The sequence below is a fragment of the Oratosquilla oratoria genome, chromosome 22 (genome assembly GCF_046742065.1).
Source record: "Oratosquilla oratoria isolate Oo_2021 chromosome 22, ASM4674206v1, whole genome shotgun sequence".
Lineage (NCBI taxonomy): Eukaryota > Metazoa > Arthropoda > Malacostraca > Stomatopoda > Squillidae > Oratosquilla > Oratosquilla oratoria.
Window position 1 is genome coordinate 44,422,799 of NC_134798.1, and position 24,290 is coordinate 44,447,088.

General features: G+C 37.0%; 1 protein-coding gene across 2 annotated transcripts in view; it reads left to right on the forward strand.

The window, feature by feature from the left end:
* Positions 1-24,290, forward strand: part of LOC143037242 (uncharacterized) — a 29,949-nt gene that overhangs the window by 1,392 nt on the left and 4,267 nt on the right. The window contains exons 1-4 of one of the 2 annotated variants that reach the window (XM_076205366.1): positions 11,700-11,731; positions 20,755-20,904; positions 22,444-22,587; positions 22,694-22,907. In XM_076205366.1, coding sequence (XP_076061481.1) covers positions 11,723-11,731; positions 20,755-20,904; positions 22,444-22,587; positions 22,694-22,907 — 517 coding nt within the window. In that variant the 5' untranslated portion in view covers positions 11,700-11,722. Of the gene's footprint in view, positions 1-11,699; positions 11,732-20,754; positions 20,905-22,443; positions 22,588-22,693; positions 22,908-24,290 lie in introns of those variants that run through there. The other variant, XM_076205367.1, reaches the window with a different exon arrangement.

Below are 24,290 nucleotides of genomic sequence, written 5' to 3' on the forward strand. Positions count from 1 at the left end.
TTCCTGACTAGTTTCGCCTGAGTGGCTTCTTCATTCCTCTGAAGGCGAAACTAGTCAGGAATAAAAGTATTTCCCTCAGCCCGTGTTCCCTTTACCTCCTATCCACATTCGTCACAATGTATACACAATAATAATGATAATAGTAATAATAATAATAGAAAACCTAATCCAACCCTGATTGGGATATGCAGCAGTGGTGTGGCTCTCAAACAAAAGAAAAGGACATAAGATCGAAGTAATACAGTGAATGAATGCCAAAATGACCCACAGGGTCGATCTGCCTTCAATTGAAGGAAAAAGAGGGAGGGCTGACGTGGCCACTATGGACAAATTAATGAAAGGAATGGTTGAAATTGACCGGGTTGACCTTTGCCCCTGGCATAGGAAAGTGAAAAATGGCCACGACTGAAAAATATATTGATGAATTTGATTTCCATATAGATGCCTCGACTTTGGAACCACCTTCGAATAGGAAGTAATCAAGGGAAAAAAATCAGAGGGAAGTTTGGGAGATGGAGACAAAAGTATAGGATTCTACAAGTAAAATACAGTTAGGTAACCACACACACACACACACACACACACACACACACACACACACACACACACACACACACACACACACACACACACACACACACACACACACACACACACACACACACACACACCTGGTTAGAAACCTGACAGCAGTCCAGTTCGTATTTGTGCACAATTGCAGTTGGGAGCGCCGTTGAGTGAACATTCAACATGAAGTATGTAAGTATCGTTTTTATTTCGTTTATCTGTGCTTTTCAATAGAAAAATAGAATAATGTGGTTAATCTCTAGTAAGAAGAAAGATGTAACTCTCCGTCTCTATTTCTCTTGATTTCCCCCCCCCCCTTTTTTTTTTTTTTTTTTTTTTTGCTAATACTCTCAAGTCATCACGTCTCCTTATAACCCCTCTCTCTCATTCTCTCTCTCGCTCCCTGTAGTCTGTAGGAAAATTAAATGACAGGAGACTTGGACATCGAATTTGTATCGAAATCAACCAAAATTGATGAAAATGGTCGGAGACAGCTGTAGAGGTTAATACACATTTTTTTTTTTTTTTTTTTAATGAAAGGTAAACTGAAATGAGAAGACGTAGTATGAGAGAAAGTTGGAAAGGAAGTGAATTTTAGCCAAAGACAAAGCACGTGGAATTGTTTGTGCATGTGGGCGTCATTTTGTTCGTGGGAAGTGTGTATGTTTCCTACGAGAAGTGAGTCGAAGTCACAACTCACTAGCCCCTGCCTTCTTCCTTCCATGCACGACAGTCATTGCATACATCGCACGGGGAAAGCGCAGATCACAACCAGTGTTGCTATTGTGATCTATGAGTGGAAGGGTGATGAGGTAAACTCCAAAAACCGTTGGACTTTTAATACTGACATTTCGTCCTAGAAAGGCTTCTTCAGAGTGTACACTCTGAAGAAGTCCTTCTAGGACCTACTTGAACATTGTGATCTATGCCAGTTCCCACAAATGAGTGAGATTTCTACCACAAAATTCCCACAAAAAGGAGGAATTATTATATACCCAAATAAATTCATTGCAACATATAATTCTTCAAATTCTACATATAATTCTTCAATTTTCTCCCACAAATTCGTGGAAATTTCCTACAAAATGGCATCTGTGATCATAACAGTCTCTACGGGGAACGGGGAGAAAGAAAAAAACATCCCTATAGAAATATGATGGGAGATAGCACACAAGAAACCCACAGTCGGTGAAAATATTTTTCTCCTCGTTAAAGTACTTTTCTGAAGAGGGCTACAGTTGGTAGCCGAAATATAGAATCTTCTTTCATTCGAAGTTTATTTTCTCCGACTGTGGGTTTCTTGTGTGTTATTTACAAATGTGCTACTACACTTCTGTTTAGACATGATGGGGGATATTCGCGAGGGACAAGTGTCGGGTGACGTGTTTATGTTTGGCTTATTCTCATGTCTCGGTTGAGCAAATGGAGGTAACTATATAACCAAGTGAGCCGTAAAGAATGGAACTAGACTCTTCAATAAGCTTATTCCGTTCATCAAATACGCGGTTGGCGAAGTTGATTATTCTTATTCTTACGGTTTGATTTTTCCTAACCCTCGCCAGGGGGTCAAAATGTCTTTCCATGATTAACTTTGTTAATTTTATTTCTCCATGAAAGTTTACGTGTGGGTTGTTTAGTCTCCCTCTCCATTGTTTGTTCCCATCGTGAGTGAAAGAAGAAGAGACATCGTCGCTTCCAACCAAAGCTCCGATACGCTTCTTATAACAACAATTTTATATTCTTATATGTTTTTTGAGCACTAGCTATCCACTATTCCCCAACACACTCATAGGCATGAATGACCCCTTTGGTTGCATGTTACTTTAAAGTAATTACATACAGAAAATGAACATTCTTATCGGGATACGTTTAGAACACGTCATCACCTCTCGAACCTCCAAGTCAGTGACCACGTGGCGGACACACAGGAGTCGGTACTCCAGTGGCGTTCTTGACTCACTTAAACGATGTTCTAAAATGAGTAATTAGATGCACTGATCTAGTTGTTGCAGGCGACACTAAGGTCACGCGATGGCTAGAAAAAAAGGTTTCAATATATTACAAAAGAAATCTAGACAGAGCTGGCAAATGGAGCCTAGTGCCAAATATCGACAATGGGCAAAAATACAAAAAGGTCATCAGTGCTTTATTCGTTGGTAAATAATACAATTACAAGACCGGAAGAGGAAGAAAGGTCACAGATGATGTGTCACCTAAGAATCATAATGAAATTTACTAAAAGGTCATCAGTGTTTTATTCGTTGGTGAATAATACAATTACAAGACCGGAAGAGGAAGAAAGGTCTAGGGATGTAGGTCACAGATGATGTGTCACCCAAGAATCATAATGACCTTTACAAAAAGGTCATCAGTGTTTTATTCGTTGGTAAATAATACAATTACAAGACAGGAAAAGGAAGAAAGGTTTAGGGATTTAGGTCACAGATGATGTGTCAACCAAGAATCATAATGATTTTTTTTTTTTTTTTTTTTTGCGAGACACGTAAATGAATGTGAGAATGACGTTTCACTTCGTGGACAGTTATGATAAATAATAATGATAATGATAATAATAATGATAATGATAATAATGATAATAATAATAATAATAATAATGATAATGATAATAATGATGATAATAATAATAATAATAATAATAATAATAATAATAATAATAATAATAATAATAATAATAATAATAATAATAATAATGATAATAATAATAATAATAATAATAATAATGATAGTAATAATAATAATAATAATAATAATAATAATAATAATAATAATAATAATAATAATAATAATAATAATAATAATAATAATAACAATGGTGATAATAATTATAATAATGATAATAATAATAATAATAATAATAATAATAATAATAATAATAATAATAATAATAATAATAATAATAATAATAATAATAATAATAATAATAATAATAATAATAATAATAATAATAATAATAATAATAATAATAATAATAATAATAATAATAATAATAATAATAATGATAATAATGATAATAATAATAATAATAATGATAATAATGTGGATAGGAGGTAAAGGGAACACGGGCTGAGGGAAATACTTTTATTCCTGACTAGTTTCGCCTGAGTGGCTTCTTCATTCCTCTGAAGGCGAAACTAGTCAGGAATAAAAGTATTTCCCTCAGCCCGTGTTCCCTTTACCTCCTATCCACATTCGTCACAATGTATACACTATAATAATGATAATAGTAATAATAATAATAGAAAACCTAATCCAACCCTGATTGGGATATGCAGCAGTGGTGTGGCTCTCAAACAAAAGAAAAGGACATAAGATCGAAGTAATACAGTGAATGAATGCCAAAATGACCCAACAGGGTCGATCTGCCTTCAATTGAAGGAAAAAGAGGGAGGGCTGACGTGGCCACTATGGACAAATTAATGAAAGGAATGGTTGAAATTGACCGGGTTGACCTTTGCCCCTGGCATAGGAAAGTGAAAAAATGGCCACGACTGAAAAATATATTGATGAATTTTATTTCCATATAGATGCCTCGACTTTGGAACCACCTTCGAATAGGAAGTAATCAAGGGAAAAAAATCAGAGGGAAGTTTGGGAGATGGAGACAAAAGTATAGGATTCTACAAGTAAAATACAGTTAGGTAACCACACACACACACACACACACACACACACACACACACACACACACACACACACACACACACACACACACACACACACACACACACACACACACACACACACACCTGGTTAGAAACCTGACAGCAGTCCAGTTCGTATTTGTGCACAATTGCAGTTGGGAGCGCCGTTGAGTGAACATTCAACATGAAGTATGTAAGTATCGTTTTTATTTCGTTTATCTGTGCTTTTCAATAGAAAAATAGAATAATGTGGTTAATCTCTAGTAAGAAGAAAGATGTAACTCTCCGTCTCTATTTCTCTTGATTTCCCTCCCCCCCTTTTTTTTTTTTTTTTTTTTTTTGCTAATACTCTCAAGTCATCACGTCTCCTTATAACCCCTCTCTCTCATTCTCTCTCTCGCTCCCTGTAGTCTGTAGGAAAATTAAATGACAGGAGACTTGGACATCGAATTTGTATCGAAATCAACCAAAATTGATGAAAATGGTCGGAGACAGCTGTAGAGGTTAATACACATTTTTTTTTTTTTTTTTAATGAAAGGTAAACTGAAACGAGAAGATGCAGTATGAGAGAAAGTTAGAAAGGGAGTGAATTTCAGTCAAAGAAAAAAACACGTGTAAATGTTTGTGCATGTGGGTGTGATTTTGTTCGTGGGAAGTGTGTATGTTTCCTACGAGAAGTGAGTCGAAGTCACAACTCACTAGCCCCTGCCTTCTTCCTTCCATGCACGACAGTCATTGCATACATCGCACGGGGAAAGCGCAGATCACAACCAGTGTTGCTATTGTGATCTATGAGTGGAAGGGTGATGAGGTAAACTCCAAAAACCGTTGGACTTTTAATACTGACATTTCGTCCTAGAAAGGCTTCTTCAGAGTGTACACTCTGAAGAAGTCCTTCTAGGACCTACTTCAACATTGTGATCTATGCCAGTTCCCACAAATGAGTGAGATTTCTACCACAAAATTCCCACAAAAAGGAGGAATTATTATATACCCAAATAAATTCATTGCAACATATAATTCTTCAAATTCTACATATAATTCTTCAATTTTCTCCCACAAATTCGTGGAAATTTCCTACAAAATGGCATCTGTGATCATAACAGTCTCTACGGTGAACGGCGAGAAAGAAAAAAAACATCCCTATAGAAATATGATGGGAGATAGCACACAAGAAACCCACAGTCGGTGAAAATATTTTTCTCCTCGTTAAAGTACTTTTCTGAAGAGGGCTACAGTTGGTAGCCGAAATATAGAATCTTCTTTCATTCGAAGTTTATTTTCTCCGACTGTGGGTTTCTTGGGTGTTATTTACAAATGTGCTACTACACTTCTGTTTAGACATGATGGGGGATATTCGCGAGGGACAAGTGTCGGGTGACGTGTTTATGTTTGGCTTATTCTCATGCCTCGGTTGAGCAAATGGAGGTAACTATATAACCAAGTGAGCCGTAAAGAATGGAACTAGACTCTTCAATAAGCTTATTCCGTTCATCAAATACGCGGTTGGCGAAGTTGATTATTCTTATTCTTACGGTTTGATTTTTCCTAACCCTCGCCAGGGGGTCAAAATGTCTTTCCATGATTAACTTTGTTAATTTTATTTCTCCATGAAAGTTTACGTGTGGGTTGTTTAGTCTCCCTCTCCATTGTTTGTTCCCATCGTGAGTGAAAGAAGAAGAGACATCGTCGCTTCCAACCAAAGCTCCGATACGCTTCTTATAACAACAATTTTATATTCTTATATGTTTTTTGAGCACTAGCTATCCACTATTCCCCAACACACTCATAGGCATGAATGACCCCTTTGGTTGCATGTTACTTTAAAGTAATTACATACAGAAAATGAACATTCTTATCGGGATACGTTTAGAACACGTCATCACCTCTCGAACCTCCAAGTCAGTGACCACGTGGCGGACACACAGGAGTCGGTACTCCAGTGGCGTTCTTGACTCACTTAAACGATGTTCTAAAATGAGTAATTAGATGCACTGATCTAGTTGTTGCAGGCGACACTAAGGTCACGCGATGGCTAGAAAAAAAGGTTTCAATATATTACAAAAGAAATCTAGACAGAGCTGGCAAATGGAGCCTAGTGCCAAATATCGACAATGGGCAAAAATACAAAAAGGTCATCAGTGCTTTATTCGTTGGTAAATAATACAATTACAAGACCGGAAGAGGAAGAAAGGTCACAGATGATGTGTCACCTAAGAATCATAATGAAATTTACTAAAAGGTCATCAGTGTTTTATTCGTTGGTGAATAATACAATTACAAGACCGGAAGAGGAAGAAAGGTCTAGGGATGTAGGTCACAGATGATGTGTCACCCAAGAATCATAATGACCTTTACAAAAAGGTCATCAGTGTTTTATTCGTTGGTAAATAATACAATTACAAGACAGGAAAAGGAAGAAAGGTTTAGGGATTTAGGTCACAGATGATGTGTCAACCAAGAATCATAATGATTTTTTTTTTTTTTTTTTTTTGCGAGACACGTAAATGAATGTGAGAATGACGTTTCACTTCGTGGACAGTTATGATAAATAATAATGATAATGATAATGATAATAATGATAATAATAATAATAATAATAATAATGATAATGATAATAATGATGATAATAATAATAATAATAGTAATAATAGTACTAATAATGATGATAACAATAATATAATAATAGTAATAATAATGATGATAATAATAATGATAATAATAATAATAATAATAATAATAATGATAGTAATAATAATAATAATAATAATAATAATAATAATAATAATAATAATAATAATAATAATAATAATAATAATAATAATAATAATAATAATAAAAATGTTGATAATAATTATAATAATTATAATAATAATAATAATAATAATAATAATAATAATAATAATAATAATAATAATAATAATAATAATAATAATAATAATAATAATAATAATAATAATAATAATAATAATAATGATAATAATGATAATAATAATAATAATAATAATAATAATAATAATAATGATAATAATGATAATAATAATAATAATAATGATAATAATGTGGATAGGAGGTAAAGGGAACACGGGCTGAGGGAAATACTTTTATTCCTGACTAGTTTCACCTGAGTGGCTTCTTCATTCCTCTGAAGGCGAAACTAGTCAGGAATAAAAGTATTTCCCTCAGCCCGTGTTCCCTTTACCTCCTATCCACATTCGTCACAATGTATACACTATAATAATGATAATAGTAATAATAATAATAGAAAACCTAATCCAACCCTGATTGGGATATGCAGCAGTGGTGTGGCTCTCAAACAAAAGAAAAGGACATAAGATCGAAGTAATACAGTGAATGAATGCCAAAATGACCCACAGGGTCGATCTGCCTTCAATTGAAGGAAAAAGAGGGAGGGCTGACGTGGCCACTATGGACAAATTAATGAAAGGAATGGTTGAAATTGACCGGGTTGACCTTTGCCCCTGGCATAGGAAAGTGAAAAATGGCCACGACTGAAAAATATATTGATGAATTTGATTTCCATATAGATGCCTCGACTTTGGAACCACCTTCGAATAGGAAGTAATCAAGGGAAAAAAATCAGAGGGAAGTTTGGGAGATGGAGACAAAAGTATAGGATTCTACAAGTAAAATACAGTTAGGTAACCACACACACACACACACATACACACACACACACACACACACACACACACACACACACACACACACACACACACACACACACCTGGTTAGAAACCTGACAGCAGTCCAGTTCGTATTTGTGCACAATTGCAGTTGGGAGCGCCGTTGAGTGAACATTCAACATGAAGTATGTAAGTATCGTTTTTATTTCGTTTATCTGTGCTTTTCAATAGAAAAATAGAATAATGTGGTTAATCTCTAGTAAGAAGAAAGATGTAACTCTCCGTCTCTATTTCTCTTGATTTCCCTCCCCCCCTTTTTTTTTTTTTTTTTTTTTGCTAATACTCTCAAGTCATCACGTCTCCTTATAACCCCTCTCTCTCATTCTCTCTCTCGCTCCCTGTAGTCTGTAGGAAAATTAAATGACAGGAGACTTGGACATCGAATTTGTATCGAAATCAACCAAAATTGATGAAAATGGTCGGAGACAGCTGTAGAGGTTAATACACATTTTTTTTTTTTTTTTTTTTAATGAAAGGTAAACTGAAATGAGAAGACGTAGTATGAGAGAAAGTTGGAAAGGAAGTGAATTTTAGCCAAAGACAAAGCACGTGGAATTGTTTGTGCATGTGGGCGTCATTTTGTTCGTGGGAAGTGTGTATGTTTCCTACGAGAAGTGAGTCGAAGTCACAACTCACTAGCCCCTGCCTTCTCCCTTCCATGCACGACAGTCATTGCATACATCGCACGGGGAAAGCGCAGATCACAACCAGTGTTGCTATTGTGATCTATGAGTGGAAGGGTGATGAGGTAAACTCCAAAAACCGTTGGACTTTTAATACTGACATTTCGTCCTAGAAAGGCTTCTTCAGAGTGTACACTCTGAAGAAGTCCTTCTAGGACCTACTTGAACATTGTGATCTATGCCAGTTCCCACAAATGAGTGAGATTTCTACCACAAAATTCCCACAAAAAGGAGGAATTATTATATACCCAAATAAATTCATTGCAACATATAATTCTTCAAAATCTACATATAATTCTTCAATTTTCTCCCACAAATTCGTGGAAATTTCCTACAAAATGGCATCTGTGATCATAACAGTCTCTAGGGTGAACGGGGAGAAAGAAAAAAACATCCCTATAGAAATATGATGGGAGATAGCACACAAGAAACCCACAGTCGGTGAAAATATTTTTCTCCTCGTTAAAGTACTTTTCTGAAGAGGGCTACAGTTGGTAGCCGAAATATAGAATCTTCTTTCATTCGAAGTTTATTTTCTCCGACTGTGGGTTTCTTGTGTGTTATTTACAAATGTGCTACTACACTTCTGTTTAGACATGATGGGGGATATTCGCGAGGGACAAGTGTCGGGTGACGTGTTTATGTTTGGCTTATTCTCATGCCTCGGTTGAGCAAATGGAGGTAACTATATAACCAAGTGAGCCGTAAAGAATGGAACTAGACTCTTCAATAAGCTTATTCCGTTCATCAAATACGCGGTTGGCGAAGTTGATTATTCTTATTCTTACGGTTTGATTTTTCCTAACCCTCGCCAGGGGGTCAAAATGTCTTTCCATGATTAACTTTGTTAATTTTATTTCTCCATGAAAGTTTACGTGTGGGTTGTTTAGTCTCCCTCTCCATTGTTTGTTCCCATCGTGAGTGAAAGAAGAAGAGACATCGTCGCTTCCAACCAAAGCTCCGATACGCTTCTTATAACAACAATTTTATATTCTTATATGTTTTTTGAGCACTAGCTATCCACTATTCCCCAACACACTCATAGGCATGAATGACCCCTTTGGTTGCATGTTACTTTAAAGTAATTACATACAGAAAATGAACATTCTTATCGGGATACGTTTAGAACACGTCATCACCTCTCGAACCTCCAAGTCAGTGACCACGTGGCGGACACACAGGAGTCGGTACTCCAGTGGCGTTCTTGACTCACTTAAACGATGTTCTAAAATGAGTAATTAGATGCACTGATCTAGTTGTTGCAGGCGACACTAAGGTCACGCGATGGCTAGAAAAAAAGGTTTCAATATATTACAAAAGAAATCTAGACAGAGCTGGCAAATGGAGCCTAGTGCCAAATATCGACAATGGGCAAAAATACAAAAAGGTCATCAGTGCTTTATTCGTTGGTAAATAATACAATTACAAGACCGGAAGAGGAAGAAAGGTCACAGATGATGTGTCACCTAAGAATCATAATGAAATTTACTAAAAGGTCATCAGTGTTTTATTCGTTGGTGAATAATACAATTACAAGACCGGAAGAGGAAGAAAGGTCTAGGGATGTAGGTCACAGATGATGTGTCACCCAAGAATCATAATGACCTTTACAAAAAGGTCATCAGTGTTTTATTCGTTGGTAAATAATACAATTACAAGACAGGAAAAGGAAGAAAGGTTTAGGGATTTAGGTCACAGATGATGTGTCAACCAAGAATCATAATGATTTTTTTTTTTTTTTTTTTTTTTGCAAGACACGTAAATGAATGTGAGAATGACGTTTCACTTCGTGGACAGTTATGATAAATAATAATTATAATTATAATAATAATGATAATGATAATAATGATAATAATAATAATAATAATAATGATAATGATAATAATGATAATAATAATAATAATAATAATAATAATAATAATAATAATAATAATAATAATAATAATAATAATAATAATAATAATAATAATAATGATAGTAATAATAGTAATAATAATAATAATAATAATAATAATAATAATAATAATAATAATAATAATAATAATAATAATAATAATAATAATAATAATAATAATAATAACAATGGTGATAATAATTATAATAATGATAATAATAATAATAATAATGATAATAATAATAATAATAATAATAATGATAATAATAATAATAATAATGATAATAATGATAATGATAATGATAATAATAATAATAATAATAATGATAATGATAATAATAATAATAATAATAATAATAATAATAATAATAATAATAATAATAATAATAATAATGATAATAATGATAATAATAATAATAATAATGATAATAATGTGGATAGGAGGTAAAGGGAACACGGGCTGAGGGAAATACTTTTATTCCTGACTAGTTTCGCCTGAGTGGCTTCTTCATTCCTCTGAAGGCGAAACTAGTCAGGAATAAAAGTATTTCCCTCAGCCCGTGTTCCCTTTACCTCCTATCCACATTCGTCACAATGTATACACAATAATAATGATAATAGTAATAATAATAATAGAAAACCTAATCCAACCCTGATTGGGATATGCAGCAGTGGTGTGGCTCTCAAACAAAAGAAAAGGACATAAGATCGAAGTAATACAGTGAATGAATGCCAAAATGACCCACAGGGTCGATCTGCCTTCAATTGAAGGAAAAAGAGGGAGGGCTGACGTGGCCACTATGGACAAATTAATGAAAGGAATGGTTGAAATTGACCGGGTTGACCTTTGCCCCTGGCATAGGAAAGTGAAAAATGGCCACGACTGAAAAATATATTGATGAATTTGATTTCCATATAGATGCCTCGACTTTGGAACCACCTTCGAATAGGAAGTAATCAAGGGAAAAAAATCAGAGGGAAGTTTGGGAGATGGAGACAAAAGTATAGGATTCTACAAGTAAAATACAGTTAGGTAACCACACACACACACACACACACACACACACACACACACACACACACACACACACACACACACACACACACACACACACACACACACACACACCTGGTTAGAAACCTGACAGCAGTCCAGTTCGTATTTGTGCACAATTGCAGTTGGGAGCGCCGTTGAGTGAACATTCAACATGAAGTATGTAAGTATCGTTTTTATTTCGTTTATCTGTGCTTTTCAATAGAAAAATAGAATAATGTGGTTAATCTCTAGTAAGAAGAAAGATGTAACTCTCCGTCTCTATTTCTATTTATTTCCCTCCCCCCCTTTTTTTTTTTTTTTTTTTTTTGCTAATACTCTCAAGTCATCACGTCTCCTTATAACCCCTCTCTCTCATTCTCTCTCTCGCTCCCTGTAGTCTGTAGGAAAATTAAATGACAGGAGACTTGGACATCGAATTTGTATCGAAATCAACCAAAATTGATGAAAATGGTCGGAGACAGCTGTAGAGGTTAATACACATTTTTTTTTTTTTTTTTAATGAAAGGTAAACTGAAATGAGAAGACGTAGTATGAGAGAAAGTTGGAAAGGAAGTGAATTTTAGCCAAAGACAAAGCACGTGGAATTGTTTGTGCATGTGGGCGTCATTTTGTTCGTGGGAAGTGTGTATGTTTCCTACGAGAAGTGAGTCGAAGTCACAACTCACTAGCCCCTGCCTGCTCCCTTCCATGCACGACAGTCATTGCATACATCGCACGGGGAAAGCGCAGATCACAACCAGTGTTGCTATTGTGATCTATGAGTGGAAGGGTGATGAGGTAAACTCCAAAAACCGTTGGACTTTTAATACTGACATTTCGTCCTAGAAAGGCTTCTTCAGAGTGTACACTCTGAAGAAGTCCTTCTAGGACCTACTTGAACATTGTGATCTATGCCAGTTCCCACAAATGAGTGAGATTTCTACCACAAAATTCCCACAAAAAGGAGGAATTATTATATACCCAAATATATTCATTGCAACATATAATTCTTCAAATTCTACATATAATTCTTCAATTTTCTCCCACAAATTCGTAGAAATTTCCTACAAAATGGCATCTGTGATCATAACAGTCTCTAGGGTGAACGGGGAGAAAGAAAAAAACATCCCTATAGAAATATGATGGGAGATAGCACACAAGAAACCCACAGTCGGTGAAAATATTTTTCTCCTCGTTAAAGTACTTTTCTGAAGAGGGCTACAGTTGGTAGCCGAAATATAGAATCTTCTTTCATTCGAAGTTTATTTTCTCCGACTGTGGGTTTCTTGGGTGTTATTTACAAATGTGCTACTACACTTCTGTTTAGACATGATGGGGGATATTCGCGAGGGACAAGTGTCGGGTGACGTGTTTATGTTTGGCTTATTCTCATGTCTCGGTTGAGCAAATGGAGGTAACTATATAACCAAGTGAGCCGTAAAGAATGGAACTAGACTCTTCAATAAGCTTATTCCGTTCATCAAATACGCGGTTGGCGAAGTTGATTATTCTTATTCTTACGGTTTGATTTTTCCTAACCCTCGCCAGGGGGTCAAAATGTCTTTCCATGATTAACTTTGTTAATTTTATTTCTCCATGAAAGTTTACGTGTGGGTTGTTTAGTCTCCCTCTCCATTGTTTGTTCCCATCGTGAGTGAAAGAAGAAGAGACATCGTCGCTTCCAACCAAAGCTCCGATACGCTTCTTATAACAACAATTTTATATTCTTATATGTTTTTTGAGCACTAGCTATCCACTATTCCCCAACACACTCATAGGCATGAATGACCCCTTTGGTTGCATGTTACTTTAAAGTAATTACATACAGAAAATGAACATTCTTATCGGGATACGTTTAGAACACGTCATCACCTCTCGAACCTCCAAGTCAGTGACCACGTGGCGGACACACAGGAGTCGGTACTCCAGTGGCGTTCTTGACTCACTTAAACGATGTTCTAAAATGAGTAATTAGATGCACTGATCTAGTTGTTGCAGGCGACACTAAGGTCACGCGATGGCTAGAAAAAAAGGTTTCAATATATTACAAAAGAAATCTAGACAGAGCTGGCAAATGGAGCCTAGTGCCAAATATCGACAATGGGCAAAAATACAAAAAGGTCATCAGTGCTTTATTCGTTGGTAAATAATACAATTACAAGACCGGAAGAGGAAGAAAGGTCACAGATGATGTGTCACCTAAGAATCATAATGACATTTACTAAAAGGTCATCAGTGTTTTATTCGTTGGTGAATAATACAATTACAAGACCGGAAGAGGAAGAAAGGTCTAGGGATGTAGGTCACAGATGATGTGTCACCCAAGAATCATAATGACCTTTACAAAAAGGTCATCAGTGTTTTATTCGTTGGTAAATAATACAATTACAAGACAGGAAAAGGAAGAAAGGTTTAGGGATTTAGGTCACAGATGATGTGTCAACCAAGAATCATAATGATTTTTTTTTTTTTTTTTTTTTTGCGAGACACGTAAATGAATGTGAGAATGACGTTTAACTTCGTGGACAGTTATGATCAATAATAATAATAAAGATAATAATAATGATCCCAATAATGATAATTATGATAATTATAATAATAATAATAATGATAATGATAATAATGATGATAATAATAATAATAATAATAATGATAATAATAATAATAATAATAATAATAATAATAATAATAATAATAATAATAATAATAATAATAATAATAATAATGATAATAATAATAATAATAATAATAATGATAGTAATAATAATAATAATAATAATAATAATAATAATAATAATAATAATAATAATAATAATAATAATAATAATAATAACAATGGTGATAATAATTATAATAATGATAATAATAATAATAATAATAATAATAATAATAATAATAATAATAATAATAATAATAATAATAATAATAATAATAATAATAATAATAATAATAATGATAATGATAATAATGATAATAATAATAATAATAATAATAATAATAATAATAATAAATAATAATGATAATAATAATAATAATAATGATAATAATGTGGATAGGTGGTAAAGTGAACGCGAGTCGAGGGAAATACTTTTATTCCTAACTAGTTTCACCTGAGTGGCTTCTTCAGGCGAAACTAGTCATGAATAAAAGTATTTCCCTCAGCCCGTGTTCCCTTTACCTCCTATCCACATTCGTCACAATGTATACACAATAATAATGATAATAGTAATAATAATAATAGAAAACCTAATCCAACCCTGATTGGGATATGCAGCAGTGGTGTGGCTCTCAAACAAAAGAAAAGGACATAAGATCGAAGTAATACAGTGAATGAATGCCAAAATGACCCACAGGGTCGATCTGCCTTCAATTGAAGGAAAAAGAGGGAGGGCTGACGTGGCCACTATGGACAAATTAATGAAAGGAATGGTTGAAATTGACCGGGTTGACCTTTGCCCCTGGCATAGGAAAGTGAAAAATGGCCACGACTGAAAAATATATTGATGAATTTGATTTCCATATAGATGCCTCGACTTTGGAACCACCTTCGAATAGGAAGTAATCAAGGGAAAAAAATCAGAGGGAAGTTTGGGAGATGGAGACAAAAGTATAGGATTCTACAAGTAAAATACAGTTAGGTAACCACACACACACACACACACATACACACACACACACACACACACACACACACACACACACACGCACGCACGCAAAAGAATGTAAGTATATCAAATGACCTTAATGATTACTTGTCAGAAGCAAAACAAAAAATAATGGCAATTGTATGGACAAAATTAAGGGGTCCACTGTCGCCTAATAGTGTTGGAAATGGATTATATAATCATTGGCTTAGAAATAGAGATGAAAAACAGTATAGAGGAGTCATGTTCTTTGCTTAGAAAAAATGAGTGGGACGAAAGTTACAAATGGGGGAACAGTGTGGAAATGATCACGACAAGAATTGAAGATAAAGACATGAAAAAGAGAATGATCTATGTGTCCCCAAAAAACGGGTTCTTGGAGAGAGATTAAGATATTAAAAAAATACAAGGATTTCATTAAATGAGATGCTGAAAGATGAAGGAAACGTGGTACTTATGGGGGATTTTAACTGGAAAGAAATCTGTTGGGAAGAGATGATAGTGAAAGGCGGAGAGGAATTATGGGGAAATGTATTGCTTGACATGACTATGGAATATGGAATGACACAATTGGTAAAGGAAAACACCAGATATAGAAATAATGAAAAACCGTCAAGTCTGGATTTATTCTTTACGTCGGAATCTGAAATTGTGGATAGAATTGAATAAAAGACACCAATTGGGAAGAGTGACCACATATTACTTGAACTAGAACTAAAAGAGGAAATATATATGGAGAGGAATGCAGAAAAGAGAGACTGGTATATAGTAAAACGGACTTTGTGAATCTTAAGATTTTTTTTTTTTTTCAAGAAACGAGTTGAGATAAATTTCACAATGAAAAGACGCAAGTAGAAGAAAAATGAAAGATTTTGAATGAAATGAAGAAATGAAGGGGTGGACAAATATGTACCAAGACAAAAACAGGGAAATAAATATGATAAGTGCTAGTTTAACAGAAAGTTCAGTTAGGCAAAAAAAAAAAAAAAAAGTTTGGAAAAGAAAAAAAAAACGGAAAGTGACAAATATGCATCAATGAAAGAAACGAATATGTAAAAATGCGCAGGAAAGAAAAAAAATGAAAAAGACAATAGCAAATGTAAGGATCAACCAAAATTATTCTATAGATATGTGGATGGTAAATTGAAAAACAAGCATGAAATAGAGAAACTACACAAGGGGAACATGGAATACACAGAAGATATAGAAATGGCTGAGGATGAGGAAACATTTTGGAGGAAATGATAGCAACACGAGCTGAAATAATGGATCAAATAACAAGACTAGATATCAGGATATCGCACGGCCTGGATGGAATTGCAAACTAGATACTAAAGAGGTGTAAAGAAGAAATGGTAGGCAAAAATATACAATATAATAAGTTGTTCGCATAAGGAAGAAAAAATACCAGAAGACTGGGAAAAGATCAACAAGTAGTGTAGCCAAAATTTGTGAAAAAGTTATCAAAAATGGATGGACAAAACATCTGGAAGAGAACAACATACTACACCCAAGACAATTTGGATTCAGACAGGGAAGATCATGTGACACAAATATGATCTGCTTTTATTCAAGATTATTAGATATAATACAGGAAAGGGACGGATGGGCTGATTGTGTTTTCCCAGATCTATAAAAAAGCTTTTGTAGAAAATTATTAGGAAAACTGAAAACCATAGGAGGGGTACAATGTAAACTACTGGAATGGATGGATGATTTCTGTATGGAAGAAAAATGAGAGTAGTGCTCAGAGACAAAGGTTCTACTTAGGAAGAGGTGATTAGTGGAGTTCCACAGGGATCGGTACTGGCTCCAATAATGTTTGCTATTTATGTGAATGACATGGACGAGGGTGTGGACAGTTACATGAACTTCTTTGCTGATGACGCATAATTGTTGAGAAAAGTGAGCTCTGAAATAAACTGTGAGTTACTTCAAAGAGATCTGAAAAAAATTGGGAATGGAGTCAGCAGTGGGAAGTGGACTTTAACATCAAGAAATGTAGTATAATGGAATTTGGAAAAAGTAAAAACAGGATATCGGGACAATATAAAATCGGTGAAAAGGAAGTAAAGAAAGTGGGATTTGAAAAATGTCCCCTAAGAAGCAGATAAACAAAAATGTCAGAGAAACCTGCAAATTGCTGAGATCAATAAAAATGGCATTTACTTCTTGGACGAAGAAATGGTGATGAAAATACTAGTCACACTGATAAGACCAAGACTGGAGGACGTAGCGACACTATTGTCACCCAGCACCAAAAAGAATTTAAGGCAAATTGAAAGAATCCAGAGAGCAACTACGAAGTTGGCCCCAACACTATCAAAACTGTCATACGAAGAGAGACTGTCAAAACTAGAGTTACCGACCCTGGAACAATGAAGAGAAAGAGGAGAATTGTTGACCTTCTATAGAATCATGAGAGGTACAGAAGTCCTTGATAGAGAAGACTCACAAAAATGGAATACGAGAAATACAAGAGGACATGATAAGAAACTCAAAAAGGACAGTTATAGAAGAGACCTAAAAAAAAGAACAGCTTTCCTCCGCAGAGTGGTGGATGTATGGAACAAGCTGGGCGAAATGATAGTGTGTGCAAAAAGCCATACACGAATTTAAGAACAATTTAGATACTGCGAAATACAGAGACGTGATTTCACGAGCATAGCTCATTTTCCCCTGAGATACAACTAGGTAAATACACTCGCGCGCGCGCGCGCACGCACACACACACACACACACACACACACACACACACACACACACACACACACACACACACACACACACACACACACACACACACACACACACACACACACACACACACACACACACACACACACACACACACACATAGAAATGTGTAATAAGTTGTCACCAGAGGTAAAACTCTGCCAGGCCTAAGATTTTAAAAGGATTTATGATAACTAAGAATGATAATGATGATGATGATGATAAAAAGGGTGAGTGCTGGAGAGGGGGGGGGGCAATGAAACCTATAACAGGGACAGAAAGTAACAAGGAATGACCCTCCGCCACCAACCAATATCCGTGTGTTACCCTGGCTTCGAAACATCCGCTGATCATAGGATCAGGTGTACAACCATGTGGGGGAAGGGAACCAATGAAAAACGAGATTTCTCAGAGGGAGCCAATGAGAACAAAGAGAGTTTCTATGGAAACGGGTACATACACACGCACCCACGTACAAAGGTAAATACAAATACACTTGCGGTAAGAAAGCTACCCATTTGTCCACAAGTGTTGTTGTAGAGCTGAAGTGGACACCGTCCGTCGCTAACATGGTCCACGTAAGTACAACCGTCCCCCTCGGGACCTCTGGGGACCTTGTTGCCCTCTTTCCAAAAACCCTTGAGGGGCCCTGTGTTGCAGGAAACGCCGAATGGGCGTCTAAATGCGTAGTGCCGCGTACCGACCTGGAAAGCTCCTTCCAAGGGCCTGATGACGCTCCCGTTAGCTAAACGAAACGTTGTGTACAGTTCTCGGGATTTGCTTCTTCTCCTTCGTCTCCATCCAGTGCTTCCAGTGCCATTTTTGTCGTTTTATCTATTATTATATTTCTTATGCTTGCGTCCAGTTTCCATAAGATTAGTCTCTACTAATGATGCGAGCCACTGTTGTGTGTATGTGTGTGTGTGTGTGTGTGTGTGTGTGTGTGTGTGTGTGTGTGTGTGTGTGTGTGTGTGTGTGTGTGTGTGTGTGTGCGCGCGCGCATATATGCGTTTATGAGTGTGTGTGTGTACGTATATATGTATGTGTATATATGTGTGTGCATATGTGTGTATGTGTGTGTGCGTATATATGTATGCGCATGTATATGTGTGCATATGTGTGTATGTGGGTGCGTGCGTACGTGTATATTTTAACACGGACATGAAAGAGATGGCTTGGGAAAGTTCGAGAAACAGGAGACAGAGATATTTATCAATACTTATTTGGGAAAAAGGAAAGATACCAAAGGAATGGAAAAATGCCACTGTTACTCCAATTCACAAAAAGGGGTCAAAACAAGAAAACAAAAACTAGGAAGAAATAAGCTTAGTATGCATTTTGTACAATGTATAAATGAAGATACTATACAGCCGATTAATCCTGCATGCAGAAGTTAAACTGGGAGAATACCAGTGCTGTTTCAGGAATGAAACAACCACGATGGAGTATATTTCTACAGTGCGAATGATGATGATGGAGAAATATTGCGAACACGATAAAAAAAATCCAGGTATTTGTAGACACAAGCATATCATATCATGGACGAGAATCAATGTGGAAAATTACGAAACATTTTGAATTCCTAGAACACTGATCAACCTAGAAAGTGAGTGTGCAATGAACATGGATTCTACACCATATTCTAGAGATCAGCGGTCTGTGACGAGAGTACGTTTTACCACCTCCAGTTAATTAGAATGGGTTATCAGATGACAGGGACGGGGGGACCAGACTTAGTAACTGCATAGTTGGACAGCTGGCATATGCAGACGATGAGAGAGAACCTAGAAAATGTGCAAAATATAACTGAAAGTTTAGTAGAACATGGAAAATGGCGGAGCTAAAGTGAAATGAACACAATGATGGCTAAAGGAAATATGATTATTAAAAGAGTTGAAATTTTCTTATATTTGAGCATAGTTTAAAATAAAAAATATATATATAAACTAGGAAATTAGGGAAATGATAGCAGTTGGATGAAGAAGTGTGCACGCCTTAAATTCAATTATAAGAAACAGAGATATACAGTTTAATTATGACAACGGTTGTAATGTATGAATGTGAGGCATGGCTTCTAACTAAAGGCAGAGAAAAAAGAATGAGTCTTCGAAAATACAGTTCTATGGAGAGTACTTGAACCAGTCTATGATACAGAAAGAGGTCAGTGGATAAGACAAAACTAAGAGATTAAAGAAATCGCAGTGCAGAACGATGCAAAAAATACAAGAATGATATGGGAAGTCCATGTGGCTAGGATGATTAGAGAAAACCTAACCAAGTGTTGAATGGAAATGTTGCTAAAAAAAAAAAAAACATAAAGGCCAAGTTGGGGTGGTGCCATCATGCACAGCATCAGAAAGTATGTAGAAAACCTAATAAAATCACAGGAAATTGCCATCGATCGAAGAGTGAACTCCGAGGCTTAATAAAGGCGCCATGGAACATTGAGTGATATACACAAATTTCACAAGGCACACGTGAATCACAAATATGCAGAATCCACTAGAAAGAGGAAAAACACAAAGAGCCCGAGCGCTTTCGTGATATATATCACGAAAGCGCTCGGACTCCGTATGTTTTTCCTCTTCCTAGTGGATTCTGCATAAGTGAGTGATAAATCCATGTGTATAAACAGTTATTCATTTACGTTTTTATATCCATATTTATCTATATGTCCATTAATCTATTCACATACTCAATTATTTGTAATTACTTATCTATTTATTCACTTAGCTACTTACTCATTCACTATTTAAGTTAAACTATTTGATTTATGGAAACATCAGGCGTGTTTGGTGTTCCTCACCCTTTCTTTGTGTTTCAGGCGGTCGTCCAAACGGGAGTACTTGTGTTTGTGGTAATTGTATGTTTGGTCTTGCTCTTCAACGACCCAGTTACCGCCCCATCTGAGATCTACGTGAGCCCATCCAGCGACGGCCAAAATGGCTTCCAGGATAAAGTCATCCGATATTTGGTAAGAAATGGTTATTTCTTTTTAGGTTTGGGTATCATGTGTATAAATGCAAAACATGCATACGCACACACACACTCACACGGCTCGATGTATGCAAAGAGTGATGTTGATGATTCAATTTAAGATCGCAAACTCACCCTATCAGGAGTCTTGGATGGTGCTCTTTGCAGTGGAATTTAATGAATCATGCCCTTGGTCCAACTCGTTGGCGGCAGGTTGGAACTGCCATCATCCCAAACGCCACTGCAATTAGCGACGCTCTAACCCACTCAGTCAGCTAGTATTCATGCTGATATTATTTGTGAATATTCAAAGTAGCCCATATGTGCCTAATGGTGGCCACAGAGGCAGTGACGAAAAAAAGTCATGATAATTAGATGTTAAACTAAGTTATATTTAGAATGGAACTACTACTCGCCTAAAACCAACTTCTGCAGTCCAGGCTCTTGGTCCTAGTCTGGAGACTGGGCTCCGGCCTCTCGGGACCGGGTGAAGCTGTTGATGGAAGACCCTTCAGAAACGGGATGTGTGTGTGTGTGTGTGTGTGTGTGTGTGTGTGTGTGTGTGTGTGTGTGTGTGTGTGTGTGTGTGTGTGTGTGTGTCTCTCTGTGTGTGTGTGTGTGTGTGTGTGTGTGTGTGTGTGTGTGTGTGTGTGTGTGTGTGTGTGTGTGTGTGTGTGTGTGTGTGTGTGTGTCATTCACCTTGGTCTTTGGATCACGTGTTGGACTCGTGATCGACAACTATTTCCCTCCCAGAAGAGAGCTCAGAGCTCGTATGACCGATCTATGGGTAATGCTATGACCTTACACGCACACACACACCCAACTCCCCGCCCACGAGAGTTGGAGTAACGACTCGAAGCGCAGCGATACTGAAATAATTTCAGCCCTGGGCAGGATTCGAACCAGGTACCGCCGGTACCCCCGTACTGACAGTCTGGGACTCTACCAACCGTGCCACCGAGTGTGTGTGTGTGTGTGTGTGTGTGTGTGTGTGTGTGTGTGTGTGTGTGTGTGTGTGTGTGTGTGTGTGTGTGTGCATGCATGCATGCCTGTCCGTGAGATCACTACAGTCCAGGATCATATACTAGTCCCGTGATCGGCAGCTACCATATTCTTGAATGAAATCTCAGATCTCATACAGCGCGTGATTGACATAAGACTATCATAGCTTCTTTGCAAATGACCATAACTGTGGCAGTGACCTTTTGCATACATATACAAAAGGGTTTTCCCCCTACATGGGGGGTAGCCAAAAAGAAAAAGGCATAGAAACCACTCCCATCCATTCCATTTCCTATATATTCCAATCCCCTCCACCCTCCTCCCTCACTCTTATCTTGACACCTCCTGGATGACAGGTCATCCCTGCATCCTGTCCACTGCCCTGGGTCAGAAGCAGTGTCGCAAGACACAGCACATCCACAGCAAGGCCGCTTCATAAATTCGGCGACCCCCCCTCTCCGTCCCCTCATGCAGAAAAGGAAAAGACGGGGAGAATCCCTTTGGGCTGCGTCATTCATTTTATTTCTTCTTTCAGGGCCAAATGAGGCGACAGTTGCAGTTCGTGCGTGACAATATAGTGGATGAGAAGTGTGCCAAGACACTCGCTCTCCCGACTGGAGGTTTCTGTCTCAACGAAAACCGGGCCTTTGTGGGGGGAAACAACGTGTGGGACGCAAAGGTACGAACAAAGGAAACAAACTATTATTAATTGCTGTTGAAAAAACCTGCCTTGAAATAGTCTGTAAGCCAGTCGTACTTCACTCGAACGTTTTTGTAACTTGAAGGTGTGCAAACGGCTGGAAGAGATCTTCGGCGACGCAACGGTCGGGGACTTCGGAGCAGGACTGGGGCACTACGGCAGGTGTTTCCTCCGAAACAAGGAGAATGTCATTGTACACAAGAATAAAGAAGAAGCGAAAATTCTGAATGACGAGTTCATTAGGAAGATGACCGAGGTTCAACTCCTCGACAAACCTCAAGTGATTCGCTCCTACGAAGGTGAGGGTTTTCACGTGGCAGTGACCTCAGGTCACTGGACAAAGTAAATTAGTTCTATACTTGTTTCCCGTATGTAACAGTACTCACATCTTCTATTTTTAAATGCCTCATAAGTATCTAAGCATGTGGTTAGCCAGACTTTCCTCTTGAAGTGATCTTTGTGCAATTCCTTAACATTTCCCTAGACTGTCTTACATTCCTGTATTAGTAAACAAAGGGAAATATTGTGTCCCAATTGACAGAGATCTTTCACCCGCCACGGAACAGGTCGTCGCTTTGGTCTATGGTCTTCACCAACTCTGTCACTCACGCACATTTTTTCTTGTTCGACAGCCTGACTTCCCGTGACCTGGCAATGACCTCAGGTCACTGGACAAAGTACATTAGTTCTATACTTGTTTCCCGTATGTAGATGTGTAACAGAGTACTCACATCATCTGTTTGTTTTTAAGGCCTCACAAGTATCTAAGCATGTGGTTAGCCAGATTCTCCTCTTGAAGTGATCTTGATGTAATCCCTGAACATTTTCCTAGACTGTCTTACATTCCTGTATTAGTAAACAAAGGGAAATATTGGCGTTTTTGTGTCCCAATTGCCAGAAAGATCTTTCACCCGCCACGGAACAGGTCGTCGCTTTGGTCTATGGTCTTCACCAACTCTCTCTGTCACTTGTCACTTGAACTGCCCTTTCCCCCTCCCTTCCGCCATTGCACCCTTCGAGGATACCAATTCTCATAAACAAAACATTAGAGAAAGTGAAATGGTTTCGTGCAAGATTTAATTTCATGTCATCGTGGGGCGCCAGTCCCTTTGGATGAGCAGCGGTACATAAGAACATAAGAATGAAGGAGAATGCAAGAGATCATAAGTCCTACACTAGGCAGCTCCGTATCCATCAACACCTGTCATCCCCTTCCATAAAGTTGTCTAATCGTTTCTTAAAACAACTGATAGTTTCAACGCTTACTACATGATTACTAAGTTTATTCCATTCGTCGACCACCCTATTAGTAAACCAATTCTTGCCTATTTCCTTTATAAATCTAAATTTGTCTAGTTTATAACCATTATTGCGAGTCCTACCCTGTTGTTTTAATATGATGACCTTGTTTGCATCACCCTTGTTAAAGCCTTTGATCCACTTGAACACCTCTATTAGATCACCCCGCACTCTGCGTCTTTCCAGAAAGTGTAAGTTAAGGTGCCTAAGCCTCTCTCCGTAAGGCAAATTTCTGAGTCCATGTATCATTTTTGTACAACCGTGTGTATAGCCTGTCACGCGTGCGCTCTGGACCACGTGCTTGGCGTGTACTACACTACTGGTCTATAAGAGACGAGAGATCGGGACACGTGTCTAAAGGGGGTTCCACACGTGCATACTTT